General features: G+C 39.3%; 1 protein-coding gene across 1 annotated transcript; it reads right to left on the bottom strand.

The window, feature by feature from the left end:
* Positions 1-6178: 6178 nt before the first annotated feature.
* Positions 6179-16019, bottom strand: BARHL1 (BarH like homeobox 1). The gene is made up of 3 exons (XM_033959869.1): positions 15566-16019; positions 9795-10017; positions 6179-6696 (listed from the first exon to the last, which is right to left on the bottom strand). Exons 1-3 carry the CDS (start codon positions 16017-16019, stop codon positions 6402-6404), a joined length of 972 nt encoding a protein of 323 aa, XP_033815760.1. The 3' UTR covers positions 6179-6401.
* Positions 16020-19504: the final 3485 nt, after the last annotated feature.

Below are 19504 nucleotides of genomic sequence, written 5' to 3'. Positions count from 1 at the left end.
AAAATCAAAGGAGCCAGGTGAAGAGGGCAGCCTGCAACCAGATGGCTGGACATGTTGAAAACAACCATGGAAATTACACTGGAGGACCTTACCAGACTAGCACAAAACCAATTTCTTTTTAGATCTGTAATTCGTCAAGTCACTAGGACTAGAGCAGGAGTCAATGGCACCTAACTAGCTGTTTTGGAATTAAAATATCACACTCTACTTTTAAAATTTCTTCCTGGTTGAGGTTACTCTCTGATTTTCGGTTTCCTATTCATAAGTGGCGTGTACTAATTTTTTTCCTATCTCTTCTTTCTGGTAACGGCACAACACCAGAACAGTTTGCTAGCTTCCACCTTTGTAGAATAAGCTTTCAAAATCTTTAAATCCTCCTTTTGCTGTGGGAATTAAATAAAAACCAAAGTACAATTGGGGGGATGTTGATGATTTTGTATGGCTAAACTGCCTGAATTATTGAAATGTTATCGGCAGTGCTGCTGTTATGATGAATTTACACTGCCCCCACCACCCCCACCCACTTTGAATCTTGCAGAAAGCTCCTAGATATTTTGCTTTGCTGTAAATGATCCAGATCATCCAGTTTATAGATGATCACTTTTGCCTGGTAAATGGGAGGAGGTGAATTACCTCGATCTTAGAGGACATCAGTTTCACTATTTCGGAGTGGTTTTATTCCAGATGTGTTGTTCCTAATAACCAAAATACCTGGCAACTATCGTCCATGGTCCATCTCTTTTCAGCCGCACACAGATTTTGTTGTCGACATGTTATCTTGGTGTATTCTTCCATGCCAACTCATACAGGTTAAGAAGCCCACGCGGCTTAAAATTCAAAGTTTGCATCATTGTTTTCCCTAGCTGAAGATGAGATTTATCTCTTTCCTCTCAATAGCGACCTACTGTCCTTTTGATCACTTTTCTCCTCAACAATGAATTTCCTGTCTAATTACTTCTCTTTCTTCTTCCCCTCTTGAAGTCAGTCAATTTGTACCTTTGCTTAATCTTTTGTAAACCGCATAGAACTTCACGGTATTGCGGTATATAAGCTGTTATTATTATTATTATTATTTGTGGTGTTGTTGTTGACAAGTCTAGCACAAGGATAACACTGTGGCAAATTTTGAATAACTCAGCCTGTAAGAACTTTAACAGAATTAGATTTTGACATGCTCACAATTGCCTGGTAAGGCTAGAACAATTTCGAAATGCTGCCATTATAAACTTGTTGAAAAGGGTTGTATTTCATTAGTGTAGTGTGTGAATTCTGCTTGGAGGAACAACGAAAATTAAATATTGGGGGAATGTGTATTTCATTTACTCTGCCTGTGTAAATGTGAACGCCGTGGGTTGGATTTCACCTTCGTCTCTCACAAAATGAAATGTACACCCCACTGCGAGTTGTCCTTTGATAGATTTTTAATATGATTTTAAAGAGTTTTGTTTGGTCTCATTCTTATTCAATGAGATTAATTTAAAACACTTATCCCCTGGGTTTAAGTCAATCCATGTAGGATTTCGCCTGGGTTTGTTGCAGGGGGATTTTGTGTTTCTGTGTGTGTGTGTTTGCCACTGCTATGAGGGACTTCTTTCTCACTTCATTAACCCTGAGCTGTGGACAATACCCCCTCCATGCCTGAGGATTTACTAAGCCCCATTCACATGCAAAAAAACTAGCACTTTTCACAAAGAAATGGGGTTTCTTGCCTTAATTCGTTGCTGCGCTTTTTTGAAAATTATAATAACGCCAGAACTACCAAGCTTAAAGGCCTGTTCTAGTAACTGTAGCGGTTTGGCCCTCGTTTATATTTTCTATTTCCCTGGGTTGAGATGAAACAAAGTACCGCAGATTGGACAAATAACGCTAATACTTTGCAACCGTTCTTATTGCTGTATTTTTCCCCCAAGTGCAACAGTAACCCTTCGCTCCCCTGATTCCAAACTGCCGCAAAGCAATCTGGTCATCTTTAAATGAATGAAAAGCCAGAGCGAAAAGGCAAAGGACGATCCCCAAACAAGCTGCCTTTCATCCGGGCCGCTCTCCTTCAGTTGCACATAGATAAGAACGTAAGAATAGCTTTACTGGGTCAGACCAATGGTCCATCAAGCCCAGTAGTCCATTCTCACGGTGGCCAGTCCAGGTTACTAGTACCTGGCCAAAACCCAAGGAGTAGCAATGTTCCATACTACCAATCCAGGGCAAGCAGTGGCTTCCCCCTATCTTTGTCAATAACCGACTATGGATTTTTCCTCCAGGAACTTGTCCAAACCTTTCTTAAAACTGGAGGCAACTGGGACAGAACTCTATGGCCACTGAAACAATCAAAATCCCTCTCCAAGGGAGATAGGCGCCAACGTTTCAAAATGATTGTTGGGGAGGGATGCCAAAAATAAACCCAATAGAAATGACCCCCTCCCTCAATGAAGCAGCTTGCTCATTATTGCTGTGCTCAGAGTCCGGACCCTCAGAGCTGGCTCTCATACCAAGGGAGCACTTACAATTTGGTGTTAGAGAAAATGGTCACAAAATCAACCTGGTCTTGCCACAGTTTTCTCCAGCCCCAAAACACTGAAACCTTGTAGATACAGTCAAATGTTCACATGGGGCTTTAGATTCTGCCAGTGTCCCTACCTGATTTCAAGCCCGCTCAAGGAATGTGAAGAATTAGCTTGATGTGATGCCTCTCTTAAAATAAATCTTGCTTTGCAGGTATTATTAGTACTGTACTCTCTAAGAGAAAATTACTCTCATAGCAATGGGCTGAAACTGGATTTCAGGGCGACTTCCCTGCCTCGGGTCATTTCCTGTAACCAAATGGTTTGTTTGGGGAGTTTTGTTGTTTTGTTTTTTTTTACTAAACAAACGCCTCCTAGGAAACCCCTCTGTTCTAGGAAAAACAAGTGCAGTGCAGCAATCAAGTAGTTCGTAGTTCTGCGGTGATTAGTTACTGAGCTTTATTTTAAAGAAGATACAGGTGATCCGTAGAGTTGTTGGTGGTTGGTTGGTTTTTTTAATTGTTATGGAAGTTGCCTGTGTTCTATTAGTGAATGTTTCTCCTAGGACAATCAGGATGAGGGTGTGGCTGACTTATCCTGCTACCCACGGAGAACCTACGCTACAGGTAAGTAACTACTATACCTGGCGGGGGCGGGGGGCTACCTTCTGGCTTTCACTGGCTACATCGATAAGTGAAATTCGAAAGTTGCTGTAAATGTTTCTTTTATTTTTAACAGTAGAAAGTGTGGTCAGATTCAGTCAAGTTTTCAGAGAGTGCGAATTAGGTCTGTGCAAGATCAGCAAGTGCCAGTTTTATCAGTCAAACCTATAAGTAGATGAAACCCGTATAGCGACACCCCTCCCCCCCCCAACACACACCTTCCAAAAGAGCTGTAAATTCACTGGCGCACAAACTGTAGAAAGGAAAGGGGGAGCTCAGGACTAACGAGGGGGTGGAAGTGGGGGTGCCAGGGCTAAGCCTCGCCGCCCATCTGTCAGCTCTCTGAGCCGGGACTCGCATTCAGTCTGTGCCGGTCGCCAGCTGTTGGCTAGCTGGTTCAAGCAGATGAGCGACACTTTTCAAGGGTGGAAACAATCCATTTTCCAAAGCGATCATTTAAAGCACTTAGGCAATTATACACTTAGGATCAGCATTAATAATTCAGCCTCATCCCTGTGATCAAAAACACAATGACTTTATTTTTTGCTCCGAGAATGTGAGGTTCCCTCGTACAGTTCTGCCACAAAAGATGACAGGCAGGGGGCTAGTGCCAGCCATTACACGCACATGCCTGCACTTTGCCGGCCAGACACTGTCAGGGCCTCTGGTTTTTGAGCCTTTGTATTATCCGATTGCATAAATATTTTCTAGTTATACAAAATTGACATTGGTCGTGATGGAAGCAAAGTTGCATGCAAAGCTGTCTGAATCTGTAGAAGCCAAAGAAAATATAGAGAGCCCCCCCCAAAAAAAAATAAAAATAAAATATATATATATATATATGGATCAGATATCTTCATATGTAAGAGGTTTATTTCAACATTAAAAAAAAAGACAGAACAGAATTTGTCCTCTTTAAATTAAAGTGTCGACCCGCAGCCTCCAAGAAGTGCGAAGGAAGCCACACAGAGGTCACAGGAGAATTAGCTACACAAATAAATAGGTCTTGTACATTTTTTTCACACAATATTTACAGTTTGTTATACGTTTGGAAAATTCTTTATTAAAGAAAGCGATACTATTATATATAATATATTTACATGTATCCCTGTAGTGAAACTGGACCCACTGAGTGAACTGAAGAAACATAGACCGAACACCTCATGAGGATACCTACGAGGGGCCGCTGAAAAGTTCTCAGCCCAAGCAACAAAGTTGGGGCAGTCTCCGTCGAGGGCTACACGCTTTAGTCCAGCGATTGTCCACTCTTTTGTTGTTCCGACGGAAAAATACGGAACGAAAAAAGTGGAAAATCGCTGGACTAAGTGTACAACAGGCCTGGATGGAGACTGCCCCAACTTTTTTGCTTGGGCTGAGAACTTTTCAGCGGCCCCTCATATTGTGCAATATATATACATAATAGACAGACATATAAACTCTCATTTTGTATGTCAACATGGGTAGCGCAATTGCCAGAACTATTTGAATAGAAAAACAAAAATGTAGGAACAAATGTATTTCTAAAATTGATCTTAGATATGAGGGCTTGCGGGTACGTAGTATGAATTATGGTCATGTCTTGGTATATTGAGCAGTTTGCGGTATAAATATATTTAAGAAAGTTTCTCTTCATAGCTTTGTAGAAATCCATTTTCGTTATGTATACAGTATTTCGAAAAAGATGCAAAAAGCATGTAAATTAGACCAAAGAGATGGATGAGCCTACTGGAGGTGTGATCTGAAGGGCAGTTATTTATACAGCATCATGGCTGGGTCACGTCTTATCGATATCTTGATCTAGGGAAAGGACAGCTGAGTTTTTCTACACAAGATCTATACAAAATAACGCCGCCCCAATTAAATAGCAGATTTGAGGGTTGTTGTTTTTTTTATTACACAAAAATGTTTTGTAGTGAACTCATTACATTTGTAATCATAAAGTGAAGCACTATTTATTAGTAATATTTGGAAATGGGATGGGGGATGGGAAGGGAGGAGGGTGTATTGGGAGGTACTTTATCGTGTTTGTATTGTGATGATAATTGATTGTTGATTTCTTTGAATTTATATATCTACAATGTATTAACTGAGTTGAGATGACATTCTTTGTAAGATTTTTGTTATGTATATTTTATTTTTAAAACTCAATAAAAAGTTATTGAACATTAATTACACAAAAATGGAGCTGTGAAACTACCATTAATTGAGGAAGCACATTACAAACCAGACGCCGCTTTAAATGTTATTTTAACATATGATTACATATCTGTGTGCATGAAAGTGTTAATGGGCACAAACCCCAGCTCTGAGTTTTCTGATATAGAAAGAAGCACGCTTGGCTGTTAGCTGCGATTCAGGAAAGGACATTTTTTAAACCATTTATTTAACCCCCCAAAATACACTTGATGTCATACCTTAAACTGGTTCTGAAACCAGGTTTCAAGGTTATGGGAAATTCTTTGTAAAGTGAATCAATATTAACCTCTTCTATCCCTCCCCGGATTCTAAGGCTTGGAGTGAAGCGCCTTTGTAGGGAACCTGGGACAAATGGATTTCTATTACATACATACCGCCTTTAATACATGGACTCGTCCTCATATCCTTTAAAAATAAAGAACTCTGTACAGTGGTTTTCTTTAAAACGAACCCAAATATTAACATGAGTATGATTAGCAACGATCTTGCTTGATTATGTATGCAATGATTTTTAAACAGAATATTGCATGGATGACTGGCTAAACTCAATGAAATAAACAGAATTAAGTGGGCAAGAACATCGATGGTTTCCACCTAGATTTGCATTTTTTCATAATACTTTTATTTTAGTTTTATTCCCTTTTTTGTGCATTAAGGAACAGGTGCATGTATTTCACAAACGATTTTTGACTCTATATTCTTATATGGCAAATGCGACTTTCTGATCCCACTCCTGTGCCCCCAATGACAGATTCCCTGTTCAGCCCCAACTTTGAATTTGCCCTAGTTTCTAGATTCTGTAAATAGTCACATCCATTTCTTATACTGGAAATCAGGACAGTTTAGAGCGCACAGAAACGTTGGGGGGTTGGGGGGGGGATAAGATTTGTCCACTTCTGAATGATTTGCTTGATTCTCTAGAATGGTCTCGTTCTTGGTCTTTGAAATGTCTCTCCAGAGAGTTTTGGTTTTCTTGCTGCAGATGAAGGAAAAAAATCCCCCGGTCGAGGAGGAAGGCTGGTCCAGGGGATGTACGGAGAGGAGCTCACCGGGGTTGGGCCGCCCGGGGAAGGACTCCCGGGAGCGGGGGCATTGCTGGGGGCGGCTCGCTTCCTCCCTGCAGTCCGTGGATCAGGATTCTGGGCATTAAAGGTCTTTGCAAGGCTGGAGGAGGAGCGCTGGGACCCCGGTACAAGTAGAGGGCCGCCCCAGGGTCCAAGTTCGACACCAGACTCTGGGAGTAGAAGTAGGGGGAAGGGAACATTCTCTGCAAAGCAGAATAGTTTCCAGCCTCGGCCAACAGCTCCAGTCCCACCGCCGTTTGCCTCTTCCACTTGGTCCTACAACATGGGGGGGAAAAAAATCAGAAAACGCCGAATTACACCCAAGAGGAGAGGAAAGAGGCAGTGCAACAAAGATATAAACAAAGAGACGCTAATGCAGATATCACAGTTTCATGCCCTTGAGTCAAATCGACACAGGGATGGTACCACCAAAGCTCATGCCTCAAGTAATTGGTAACTCATTGCGTCTGTAATTTTCATCTCCACTCTGCAAGTTTCCCTACTCCTCAGTAATGCTGCAAGAGTTTTACTCATCTGGGCCACCTCAGACGCCAAAAAACATTGGCCCCTGTTGTACTGAGTAGAGTGGAAAGGGTAGACGTGAATCCCTTGTTTACTCTTTCCAAAAATAGTAGGACTAGGGGGCTTGAGATGAAGCTACTAAGTAATAGATTTAAAACAGACTGGAAAAAAATATTTCTTCACACAATGTGTAATTCAACTCTGGAATTGGTTGCTGGAGAATGTGGTGAAAACAATTAGCTTAGCAGGGTTTAAAAAAAGGTTTGGCTCGTTTCCTAAAAGAGAAGTCCCTAGGCCATTATTGAGATGGTTTGGGAAAATCCACTGCTTATTGGGATCTAGCTAGGTACCTGGGACATGGGTTGGCCACTGTTGGAAACAGGATACTGGGCTTGATGTGCCTGCCATCTGATCCAGTATGGCAATTCTTATGTTGATATAAAAGCAAGTTAAACAAGTAGCCTCCATGGAGGCTATACATTTAGGGCTTCTTTTACAAAGGTGCGCTAGTATTTTTAGCACATGTACACAATTACCACGCGCTATACCACGTGGTACGCTTCTAGAATAACACCAGCTCAATGCTACGAGAAATCTAGAAACTCCCTGGACTAAGTGTATAGCCCTGGATGGAAACTACAGTTGTATAACCTTTCTTTTCTTTCTTCCCCCCCCACAAACTTTTCAAATCTCCTTTGCCCACCTCCGTTAGCCCTGGCCCTATTGTGTTCCAGCCACATAGGGGATTGACCATCATAACTCTGGTCCTCCTCAATTTACTGACAGCTCTCTCAGAAAACCCTAAACAAACCCTGCAGTTTCCTTCACTGACCAAGAAATAGATTGTCCTTCTGTCTGTCTGTCTGACTGGGCAACAATCTGGAACGTACCTTTTCCACATGCAGCTGGGGCAGAAGGCTGAAAATTCCATTGCACCCGTTTCATTCAACATTAGTCACATAGTCCTCTCCCAGACAACATGGAAATTGCTTATCGATCTGTCTGTCTAAACTAACTGGGATTAAAATCGAAATTCCCATTGTGTAGCAGAATATAGGCAGGAGAATAATCAGTAAAATCTATGGTACATCCCCTACTGTTATAAATTAATCATTTGAAAAATACGTTTCTGAGAACACTCAGGTTCAATATTTTCATTTAATGCCTTCTGTTGTCAAAGGTGATGGGTGATTCGTATTTCAAACTCAAATCATTCGAGTTTTAGCAATATTTGGAGTGGATTAATGGCAAAACACTCTTGTGACTGCATATGCTCCCTAAAGCTCTTGGGCCTTGCGTGGTGGCTTCTAGGCGGCTCACGACAACGGGGCTGCGATGCCTGTCCCAGAGCGGTATAATCCACCCCCAAATTTGTACCGCTCTGTGAAAGTTATCAGGCTGTGCAATATTCTGCTGTTGAATTTGTCAGCAGTTAAAAAAGAGCCATAGAGAAACTGTGATTTGTCTTCTGTGACCGAGAGTCAGCGGGGAAAGCAGGAGTGGAAATGGATGCTATGTTATCTCAGAGACCTGGAATGTCTACCCCGCAGGTATAAAATCAACCTGATACTTCGATTCCCTCCATCTCATTTTGTCTTTAGGCTCGCCATTTCTGTGCACAACTAGTGTGGGGGAGGGGGGGAACACATTTTCTACCTGTTATTAATGAGAATTTGGCTCTTGGTACCTTGTTAGAACTGGGGTGTTTTTGTGTAGTTTGTTGATAAAAGTCAATAAACTCTTTGAACTAGGAAAGAGCTGAGAAAACAGAAAGTTGTAGGTTATGGATCTGAGGTAATTTTTAATTTTTAGAAATGGAGGGTGGTGACTTGGAATGTGTAAAATCAAGGAATGAAACTTGAATTTATGCTTTTTAAAGTCAATCATTTTTCGCTACTATGAAAACTGTAATGCCCTAAGGACACTTGTCTGAAGAAGTCAGAATTCATTCCGAAATAAATCAGCTGACTAGGAAAGACAGTCCTGAACGTCCACAGTTGGGTTTTTTTTTTTCTTCAGTGTATTTCTGAAATGCTAAACCTATTTCTAGCAGTAAATTATTCATAATTATAATAATTGTGTAATTAGTGTGACTGTTATTAATTATTCATGCTCAAAGCAGTAACTGCTATTTATTATTGATGTCAATGTGTTATGCTGTTGTGTTTAGGCTTCTTAAGAGTTAATTGCATTCTTAACTGTAGAGGTATAAAGACAGTGATTCTGTCGAGAGAACTATACTGTCAAATATTGGCAGGGGGGAAAAAAAAGTCATACATAACATCCAGACACTGCCAGTTATCCTAAGTTTAGTCTGAAACTTTATAAACTAACTAACACCTTTACTACTGGGCTAATATAATAAATGTTGCATAAACTGTTAGTCAACGGGTGAGATAAATATATAAACTCATCATTTGCCAAAGCTTTCTGGAATAGAACAGTTCACTTTCACAAAAGTTAAACAAGTAACCAAATATTTTAATCTGAATCATTTTGCAGGTAATGAGATGTACCAAACAATAGCATATTTGGTTTAGGTTAAAAATGTTAAATTGGGTCATTAATTTACAAATGTGGAGTGGCAAACTTGCCCAAATAAAAAAAAAAAAAGTTTCCATATATAATGCTGTGTTTATTCATTTGTGGAGTTTTGAGGTTCCTTGTAATTGACAATGGATTTAAATAAACAGTTTTATAAATTTCTGCGTTTTGAAGCTGCATGTTTTAACTAAACATGCTTATTAGTAACAGAATGATATATGTTCTGTACCAATTACATTTATTATAAAGAATAATGTGACCATTTTTTTTTTTTCCTTTCCTTGCTCGCTCCCTGCTCTGCCTTTTACCTCCTGTTCTGGTACCACGTCTTGACCTGGGTGTCGGTGAGGTTCAGGGATGCTGCCAGCTCCATTCTGTCTTGAACGCTTAGGTACTTCTGACGCTCGAAGCTTCTTTCCAGCTGTGCCAGCTGATGGTCTGTGAAGGCCGTGCGCGCTTTGCGGGGTTTTTTCAGCCGAACCGGGGGACTGTCCCGGGAACTGGAAATCTCTCGGTCCCCTTCTTCCTTCACTGCAGAGAACACACGGTTATAGCAACAAGATCAAACATACAAGAAATCTAGAACATTTTGCCAAAAATAACTTTACTAGGCACAGGCAGATTGAATGGGCGATTTCAGTCTTCATCTGCCGCCTTCTATTGGGTTACAATATAATTTTTACTTGTAAGATGCACAATTAGAATAAATTATTTATTCTCCTTGATGTTTGTTTGGGCTGGTGGTTGAGTATAGCATTGCTAAGCAGGAGAGAAGTATTGCAAACTGGTTGTGGTTAAGAATAAAAACACTATCAAAAGTTATTTATAAAGGCAGGTTAAAACTCTACTAACCCTTGGTTTCTTAATAGAGAAATAATTCTTTGCATTACAGTACAGGAACGCACAATGGTGCACATATCGGACATAACCATCAGGGCCTTCAAACCGAAGGGGCAACATTTATACTAGTAGTGCAACAGGTCAGCCCAGAAGAACCCCTCAAGTTCAAGAATCAGATGGAAGGGGGGAAATGGCGTATGAATTCTCCTTCTACCAAGTTTTCCAACTTCTCTTCACCTAGATTAAGTGATGAGTCCACCATATGCAGTAACCTTTTGATTAAATGAGTGGTATTTAAACCTCGCAAAATTCCCAGTTGTAATGAAGAACATCCCTTAACCAAAATCACATATGCTCACTTACAGTACATAATTTTATTCAGAATCCATTACATTCCTGTCCACAAGCTATTCCATTTAAGATTCCCAGAGCCTTACACAATATAGGGACGAACACAAACTCATCTGGCACATGTCGCAGGCAGCCAAGATTGCAATGGTTGAGAATTGCAAATTGCCCGACGGTAGAACCTTGTTCAAAGCCAGAGCAATAACAAAGAACAATGATGTCACTTCAGAACCTAGATAACACAGGTAGGTGTATGATGAGCCTCTTTTACTGAAAGGATCAGTGGATCAGATTCAGGGGAAAAGAAGCCACAATTAAGTTACACTCAAGACTCGGACCTGGTCCTTAAAAATAATCCATCGACTGATGCAATTAGAATGATGATCTTTTTATGTGAGGAAATCGAAACCAAGCAGTAGAAAGGCTAAAAACTGTACTAGATTACAAAAAAAAAGAGAGAGAGAGAGAGAGAGAAAAGACCTTATATAATTTTGTATGTAGAAACCTATTACATAAATTTGAAGGTAATCAGCAATTTGAAGGATGCAGATTTAATGTTGACAAACACAGAACAGAGAAAAGTACATGAAAAAAACCTGAAGTTAAAAAGTTGGAGCCCAGAAAAGACAAACAACATTAGTCCTGCATCGAATACAAAATATTTTTGCTTTTATTTAATTTTTTGTTCTGACTATAACTCCTAATTGGAAGGACAACTCTGGCCTGCATTCAATATTTATATAAAATCATTTTATTTAAAATGTATTGTTATTCATTTGCTATATTTCATACAGTAAATCTATTGTAACAATATAAATATGTGCATACAGACAAAACGTATTTGCATTATTTCACCATCTTCATAGGTAATATATATTTTAAAGAATAATTTGCACTTCTTCACTAGACTAGATAGTAATTAAATCAGCAGATCTTGTTTAAAGAGAGATTATATAACGATAGGGTGAGGTCACTATAAATCGGGTGGCTGCATGCTGTTTTTAGCGCGGTTTATGGCGGATTTTGGTGTGTAAAGCTTTAGGAGTGACAGGATATGGTTGAATGTGAGTTGATTTCTCTCTGTAGCAAGACAATAATCCTCTTAATTAAGCCACCAGGGAACTAAATCCTTCAAACAGCAATTCAGAATCTAACAAACCAGACAGAGACCAGTAACCCTTGTTCCGTCATATTTTATAAGCAGAAAATTCGTCCTCCTCTCCCAAACAAAACAAAAGCTTTTTAAACCGCTGGGTTGCCTATTCAAAATGACTACAAAATATTCTTTGAAATGATCATGATATGTAAGATTTTTAAGCTGAAAAAGTTTAGAAATAACTTTTATTGGGGAAAAGGTAAGAAAATATAATTTGCCGATGAGTAAAGAATTCCAAAATAAGGACCGTCCATCCTCGACTTAGTTCAGATACATATTCTCCAGTCCGAGTTCAGATCTAACATAAAGCTAGCAAAATAAACAAACGAACAAACTAAAACTGAAAAAAAAGAATAGCCCAAGGGATTGTTAGGCCCTGATTCCATGCATTATCTTTTGCGTTAAAATTTCCAAGAATCTAGATTTCTGTAGATTTTATATAAATTGATAGGAGAAGCCGAACAGTTTTCATATCCTTTCTGATGTCTCTTTTTTGTGCTTTTTAAAAAAAAAAAAAAAAAATCTTAATTGCTTAAGCTTTGCCTGCTTTTACCCCCCTCTTCCCTTCTCACACAGCTCTGCTGGTACAGGTCCCGGGAATTTCTGTGAACTCGGGCCTCTTTGGTTCTTTTCTGTTTAATTCGTCTGAGCTCTACTTTGTAAGTAACAAAAAAAGACCCCCAGCAACAGCTTTCAGCACTTCAAGAAAAGGACAAGAAGCAAGGCAGGTTAAGGGACCACAGGGTAATGGAAATGAAGTTGATTTAACAGAGAAAGACAGAGACCCCACAGAGGGAGAACTTGCATTAGAAGAGGCAGAAGTGGTTTTTTTTTTAAAGTATAAATAGCGTTTTCTCACATATTTGCAATAAAATTGCCTATTAGTTTTTGAGTTAAATTTATTAAACTTATGCCAGAACAAAAGAGAAGTATTCAGAAATGGGGCTAAGGGAAGTAGCTGGTGTGGGCTTTAGAAATGGTATTGCAAAAACCTTAATTGTTATGCTTTAATGGATTAATCATCTTTCCTCATATTGAAATTAAAAAAAGTTTTCTCCCATGTTCAGAAAAATATACTGTATGCTGAAAAACAATGTTCATTAACGTCATAATTCTCCTTATAAGTTACATTATTTGTGTTGGCTTTAGCCTTTTATTTTAAAGCTAAATACATTACATTAAGTAGGATGTTGGTTTTCATTTCATTCCATTGAAACGAAAAGGGTCAAAAAAAGTGTGGAACAACTTGTAAGTTTCATGGCTCCACATCATTCCCTTCTTGGCTAGACTAAGAACTTTTCTGCGGCCCCACTGTCCAAGTACAACTAATTAACTGCAAACTATCTTGGGCCATTCATGAAATCGATTTACCACTGTATTGCTTCCCAATTGGATTTGCATGCCTTCAGAACCAACCGCAGCTTTTGCCTTCATTTATCACATTCCTAAACTGATATAAGGATGCAGAAATAAATTCACAACTTTTTCTCATTTTTAATTCTCTTTCCTTAAAATGGGAAATAATCTCACCTTCCACTATCATCTAGTTCTAAAAGTTTCTGGAAAGTGTAGTTTTGATTGTCTGCACTGTTGTGAAATAGCACACCAAAAACCCAAATGCTTTTCCCATTTACAATTACTTACGAAGCCACGATAGCGGCTTTATCGCACGCATCTTTTTAGCATGCGCTAACCCCCCGCCCTAGCCCCAAAACTACCACCTGCTCACGAGGAGGCGGTAGCGCCTAGCGCAGCTGGCAAATTAGGGCACGCTATTACGCGCGTTAAACCGCTAACACGGCTTCGTAAGAGGAGCCCTTAGTCTTGTTGTTTGAGGATGGTTTTGGAAAAGTTTGGTTAAAAAAAGCAAGTTAAACAAGTAGTCTCTTTCAAGTGCTATACACTTAGGGCTCCTTTTATGAAGGCGCATTAATGCGTGGAATAGCGCGCGCCAAAATGCCACGTGTGCTAGCCGCTACCGCCTCCTCTTGAGCCGGTGGTAGTTTTCCAGCCTGTGCGTGCTAATCTGGTGCGTGCACTAAAAACACTAGCGCACCTTCGTAAAAGGAGCCCTTAATCTAGCACGTTTTTTTTGGGGGGGGGGAGAGGTGTAAGCTATTTTTCCTATGATAGGAAAAAACAACAACTAGAAACTCGCTTGAAGTGTATAGCCCTGATGTAGACTAGTTGTTTAACTTGTCTTTTTTAATTATTTTTTTTTAAATTCTTTATTCAGTTTTAACTCTTGCAACAAGTGTACAATATTCAATCAGATAATTCGTACAAATCACTTGACATTCTAACAATTATTGTCAAATGCATATAAAAAAGACCCCTCCCCCACCCCCAGCTTTATTCATCAGGAATAAACTCATTAAATCACATAACCTACCTCCCCATCCCCACATTAAATATAGTCCTATGTAATAAAAAGGTGTCCAAGGTGTCTAATCATTAGAATATGCAATCAATGGCCCCCAAATCTTTTTGAAACTATTATAATTTCCTTGCTGTATAAAAAAAATTTAACAAACTTTTCAAACTACCTACCACTGACTACAGAATAGCCTAACTTTTCCAACTGAGAAAGAGTTTATGGCATGATGCTGATCCAGGGGAATAAATTATTCTAGTATAGAAAAACTGGTTTTAATCTTGATGACATCTCAGCATTTAAATCACATGCATAGAAAGAAAGTGTTAAAAAATTTGAGATAAAATAAATAGATTGGCTTTCCTACAGTATATGGTTTTCCAAGCACAAAATAAGACCTTTGTTGCCTTTTGCTTGCTCTCCACACACACCAAGTGATGGCTTAATTTAAATGAACGTGAGCATCCTTTGGGTTTTCAGGATCATAAAATGTGTACAATAAGAAACTGATCAATCAGAATTTCTCGTCTGCTCCTAATATATAGGGATGTATTTCAGTTTACAGTAAAAGCAACAAATTATTTCTATCCACATCATCTTATATTGGAGGGTGGTTTGAAAAGTTTGGTATAAAAAAAACAACAAGTTAAATAAGTAGTCTTCATGAGAGCTACACACTTAAGTACAGCGAGTTTCCAGTGTTTTCATATCCTAGGAAAAATAGCTTAGGAGAAAACTAGAAACTGCCTTGACTAAGTATATAGCCCTCCATGGAGATAAATAGGTCAACTTTTTTTTTTTAATCAAACTTTTCAAACCAATCTTTGTAGTTGTACTACAATAGTTTTGAGGACTTTGTTCACTATGTATTTTATACCTTTAATTTTATATTCTAATATAAAAATTTGCAATAACATTTCATGGGAAAAAAAGTCTTGGCCATGTTCTTATATGAAAACTCCTCAGTGAAGAATAGAAAAACGGAAAACAGTCGAGTTTGTGTAAACAATTTAACTAAACTGTTGTTTATACGGTTTGTGTGTGTGTATGCATAGTCTGTTAATATTATTTTACTAGAACACATTTCTATTGATTTATCTGCCGATTAAACTTTCAATTGTAGATACAGGATTTAAATAAGACTGAGCCCTAGCAGCTGGAGGCAGAAAGTCACTTTCCTCCATTTTCACTCAGAAAAAAAATATGTATTAGTAATTTTTCCAAATACTTGAGAAAATATTCGCTTTAGAATACATATATCTAAGATAAGGGAGAAAACAAAGATAGCATATAAATACAATCAAATTGTGCAATTATTTTCGGAACTCTAAAATCGATGTTGCCTGGCCAAGGAATCTTACCTTTGTACTCGGAGTCTGACGAGGTGGTGCTGCTTTTTTCTAGTTTATCTCTAAAGTCTTCCCCGACTTTACTGGACAGACAATGCACTGGCTCTTGTGCTGCCTGGCCACTGCTGGAGTAAGGAGCACAGGCTGCCAAGGGCTTACAGTCTGCTAAAATGTCCCTGATTAGAAAAGAAGAGGTGACAGTCCTGGATTGTGAAGGAGCCGAGATCTGCCCTCCGTGGTGGTGGGACTCTATGCCAAGAGCGACTTCTTGCCTGATACTGACCGCTTCCACACAGTCTCTTCCAGGGGAGGAGGGAGAAGAACAAGTGCTGCTGATTTCGGACCTAGGGGTCATTTCTAAGGGGGATCTGCAATCTCCCAGCAAGGGGTCCCCTGTAGCTGCCGCTGGACTCCCTGCTCTGTGAGACAGGATGGAGTCAATTCCAAATCCATTTGAGGTTTCCATACTTATACCCCCTTCCTTGGCACCTCAAACTAACATTGGACCCACCAGGAATATCCTGAGACTATGCAGAATGAGTCCAGTCGATTGTTCTATAAAGAATTCTGGGTACCAAATCTCCTAACCAAAAAGGGAGCCTTTCTTCTGTATTAGATCCAGATGGAAACACTTCGTCAACATTCCAGATTGAGAACAAGAGGAAAAACAATAAACGCACAACCGAAGTCAAACTTTTCTTTGCGGGTCCATCCAGTCCTGATTTAAAAAAATGAACACATGCAACAATAACTAGAAAATAAGTCAGACTCGGAGAAAAGAGATTAGAGCTGAGCTGTGATTAAAAAAAAAAAAAAAAAGACAGATAATGTCAAACCTTAAGCAGCTCGATGGTATCAAAATCAATCAGAAAATGAAAGCGTGGGTGATAGTTCTTTTAGTCGGTACTGGTCTGTGGCACAGCGTCAGTCAGCACCCTGGACAGAAATTCAAGCCTCAGTCCCCGAGGTCAAAGCTAGAAAAGTGAGCGACGGCCGACAGAGCTCATCCAACAAGGAGAAAGAGCGACCGGAGCCCACCTAGAGCCAGCTTCAGTCATAAGACTAGACCTGGCCTCCAGAGCGCGACTCAAAGGTTCAGCACCTTGGCCAGCGCCGTCTGCGACCCGAAATGACGGGTGCAGGGGAGACCAGCGGCTGGGAGTCCGTGTGGCTCAGCCTCCGCCCTCTCCGTGACACTCCCCCATTTTTTTTCCGAACTGAACTTGTGTCACTTTGGTTCGGTTTTTTAAGGGGTTTGAGCACGTGTCTACCAAGCCGGCCCTCTGATTGACTGCGCCCCTTTTGGGCTGATGTCACACTCAGGAAAAGGAATCTGATCCCCTTTCACCTTCATTTAAAAAAAAAAACAAAAAAAAAAAAAAACCACCAAAATAAACGCCGTGAATTAATTACAGCAGCACACAATCCACTGTTTAGAGGCAATTTCCACCCTGTTTACTTTCATTACATCATTGATGAACCTTTTAATAGGGTTATTAGCAGTGTGAGGTCGGTCTGGTTTTTAAGGCGTCCTCTTCTTTTCTCTCAGAATCTTGAATCATTTGTTCAGACACGCTACAGCTTTTATTCAGGTTTCAAGAAATTAATTTTTGATGAAGACACAGGCCTTTCTGGGACGCTAAGATGTTTGTATTTTTCTTAGGGTACAATGGCATAAATAACCTCTTTCTTTCTTTTTTTCCTCCAGTTTCAATTTTAAAATCTAACGTTGTAGAGATGAAACTTTCGAAAATTAAAGTATTAACTGTGTTTAGGTAAGTACTGAATCTGGAAATATCGTACTTGGTTATGACATAGTTAAGATGCCTAAATCCTGTAAACAGGCCGTAGACAAAAGCAGATGCACAGACGGGTCTGACGATATTACAGTAAGCCCAGAGACTTGGTGATATCACTACATGGCTGAGCTCTGCAGCTGTGTGTATGGGGGGGGGGGGGGGCAGAGAAGGGGAGGGAGAAGAGGGGAGAAGGGGAGGAAGAAGGAGGGAGGGGTTGAAATGCACATTAAGCTTATTTTGAATTGTATGCTAACAAATTCAGCCCTGCTTTTTTTTCTATATCTGCTTTATGTTTATTCCCAATTCTATCTTCTACTGCATACTATTTTTAAAAGATTAATATCTTCCCCATTGTACATAAGTTGTAAAAACCACAAGATTAATCAGAAGGATATTGTGTGTGCTTTGCAAAGGTGGCCAAGAGGGTGCTGAAAAGTTCTCAGCCCAACCAAAAAGAGAATTGGTAGGTATGGTTCAATCAACGATCTGAAACAAATAACATAGAATTTCGTTTCTGCAAATTGGCATATAACGAAGTAAGATAACTCAGAACTTTTCAATACCCCTTGGTAGAACTCAGAAAGTTGCTTTTAAAGACCCTTATGTGCTCTTTCTGACAGATGCCCACACAGAATTATTAGCCATCTGAAAATGATGCTGTCAGTGGAACTAAGTAGAAGTTGGAAAAAAGAAAAGAAAGATCCCTGAACAGATAAGTGATGTTAAGAGGAGTTGAAAATCTCACCTAAATTAATATTTGATGGAAACGATTCACCTAAATATATATAAAACTAAAAACGTTATCTATGTACGTTAAAAGCAAACGAATTGTATTTGTTCAATAACATTTTTCATTCAGAAAAAGAGAGATAATAAATGTGATCCTTCTTATGTTTTGTTGATTTAATTTGGATTATTCCGTTTCATTAGATTATTCCTTTTTATTTGTTTTACCTCTATAAATCATTGTCCTAATTAAATACATTAGTTTTAACATGCCCATAACTCTCAAGCTTGACTAACTTTACAATTGCCCTCTTCTTCTTTCCCAACATCTTAACAAAACCTTTCTCTGTCAAATTAGCCTACTTCATCTCTGTCAGAGTGACTGATGATCTCAGTGGAGCTGCAATTCAGGGTTAGCTGTTGGAGCTACTTACTATATACTGCAATTGGAAAAAACAAACACCAATGGTGTTTTGAACATTTTTCTGGCTGTGACAATCAACTCGTCATAGGATAACAAGCAAAGTTCACAAAATCTCAAAAGTAAGAAGACCTCTCCTCCCCGAAAGACTCCGAAAGAATAATTTTGGCCTCAAGTCATTTGTTTTTGTTTTGTTTTGGTGAGTATTATACATTCCATTGTAAACTCTATTCTCTTGTATGAAAGCGATTTTTTTAAAATGCTTTGTGCCTTTTTTTTTTTTAATTAATTCATTCCTTTTAATCTTTTACATTTTCCCAGGCTCCCTAGTTTCGGAGCAAGCCGGCAGATTGGAAGCGACCGACCGAGGGTGCCGGAGCTCTATAACCGCCCCCCACTGGGACCTAGGACGGCTGCAAGCTGTTGGATCGGACAGGCTCGGGCCAGCCGTATCTGCTACCTGCTGAAATCACCCTCCTACCTCGAGCTTTTCCAAAGAGAGCTCCAGTCATCTTACCATTTCCAGGGTAAGACAACCTATTGTTCTATTAGGGTTATTTTTGTTTCTCCTTTATTTGTGAACATATTTCATTTTCTGTTCTTATTTTTTATTCTAATAATTATGCTTACAACACAAGCCCGCAGTGCTGAACTTTAATTAGAAGTTTTGTGCAACAGTGGAAAACTGAGCAGAATAGGGAACAAATTTTGCATTTGGTGAAGTTTAGTTCAATTCATGTTATTTGGCTCATGGGCAAATCTTAAAAATGCAGTTATCTGAAAACTAATTTTTTTTTTTTTTTAAAGACATGGTAATTGCAACTATACACCTCAACAAGTCCAACCATTTCTATGCAACATAAAGAAGCAGCAACTTCATTTTTGTTTCATTCAGTTATACCTAGGAAGCACCTTCTGGGTCAATTACTAGGTTGTAGATACAATTGTATCTTACAGATTCTAATCATTTCACTGCTCCAATGATTTTTTTGTGTTGGTTCTGAT

Source organism: Geotrypetes seraphini, chromosome 10 (assembly GCF_902459505.1).
Source record: "Geotrypetes seraphini chromosome 10, aGeoSer1.1, whole genome shotgun sequence".
Lineage (NCBI taxonomy): Eukaryota > Metazoa > Chordata > Amphibia > Gymnophiona > Dermophiidae > Geotrypetes > Geotrypetes seraphini.
Note: the sequence above shows the minus strand (reverse complement) of the source record. Positions and strands in the feature narration are given on the sequence as shown.

Excerpts from the sequence above, each read along its gene's own strand:
- BARHL1 (XM_033959869.1), bottom strand. The coding sequence starts at position 16,019 with ATGGAAACCTCAAATGGATTTGGAATTGACTCCATCCTGTCTCACAGA. Across the intron at positions 10,018-15,565 it reads GTCAGACTCCGAGTACAAAG|TGAAGGAAGAAGGGGACCGA; the intron begins GTAAGATTCCTT and ends TGTTCTCTGCAG. Across the intron at positions 6,697-9,794 it reads ACGTGGTACCAGAACAGGAG|GACCAAGTGGAAGAGGCAAA; the intron begins GTAAAAGGCAGA and ends CCCATGTTGTAG.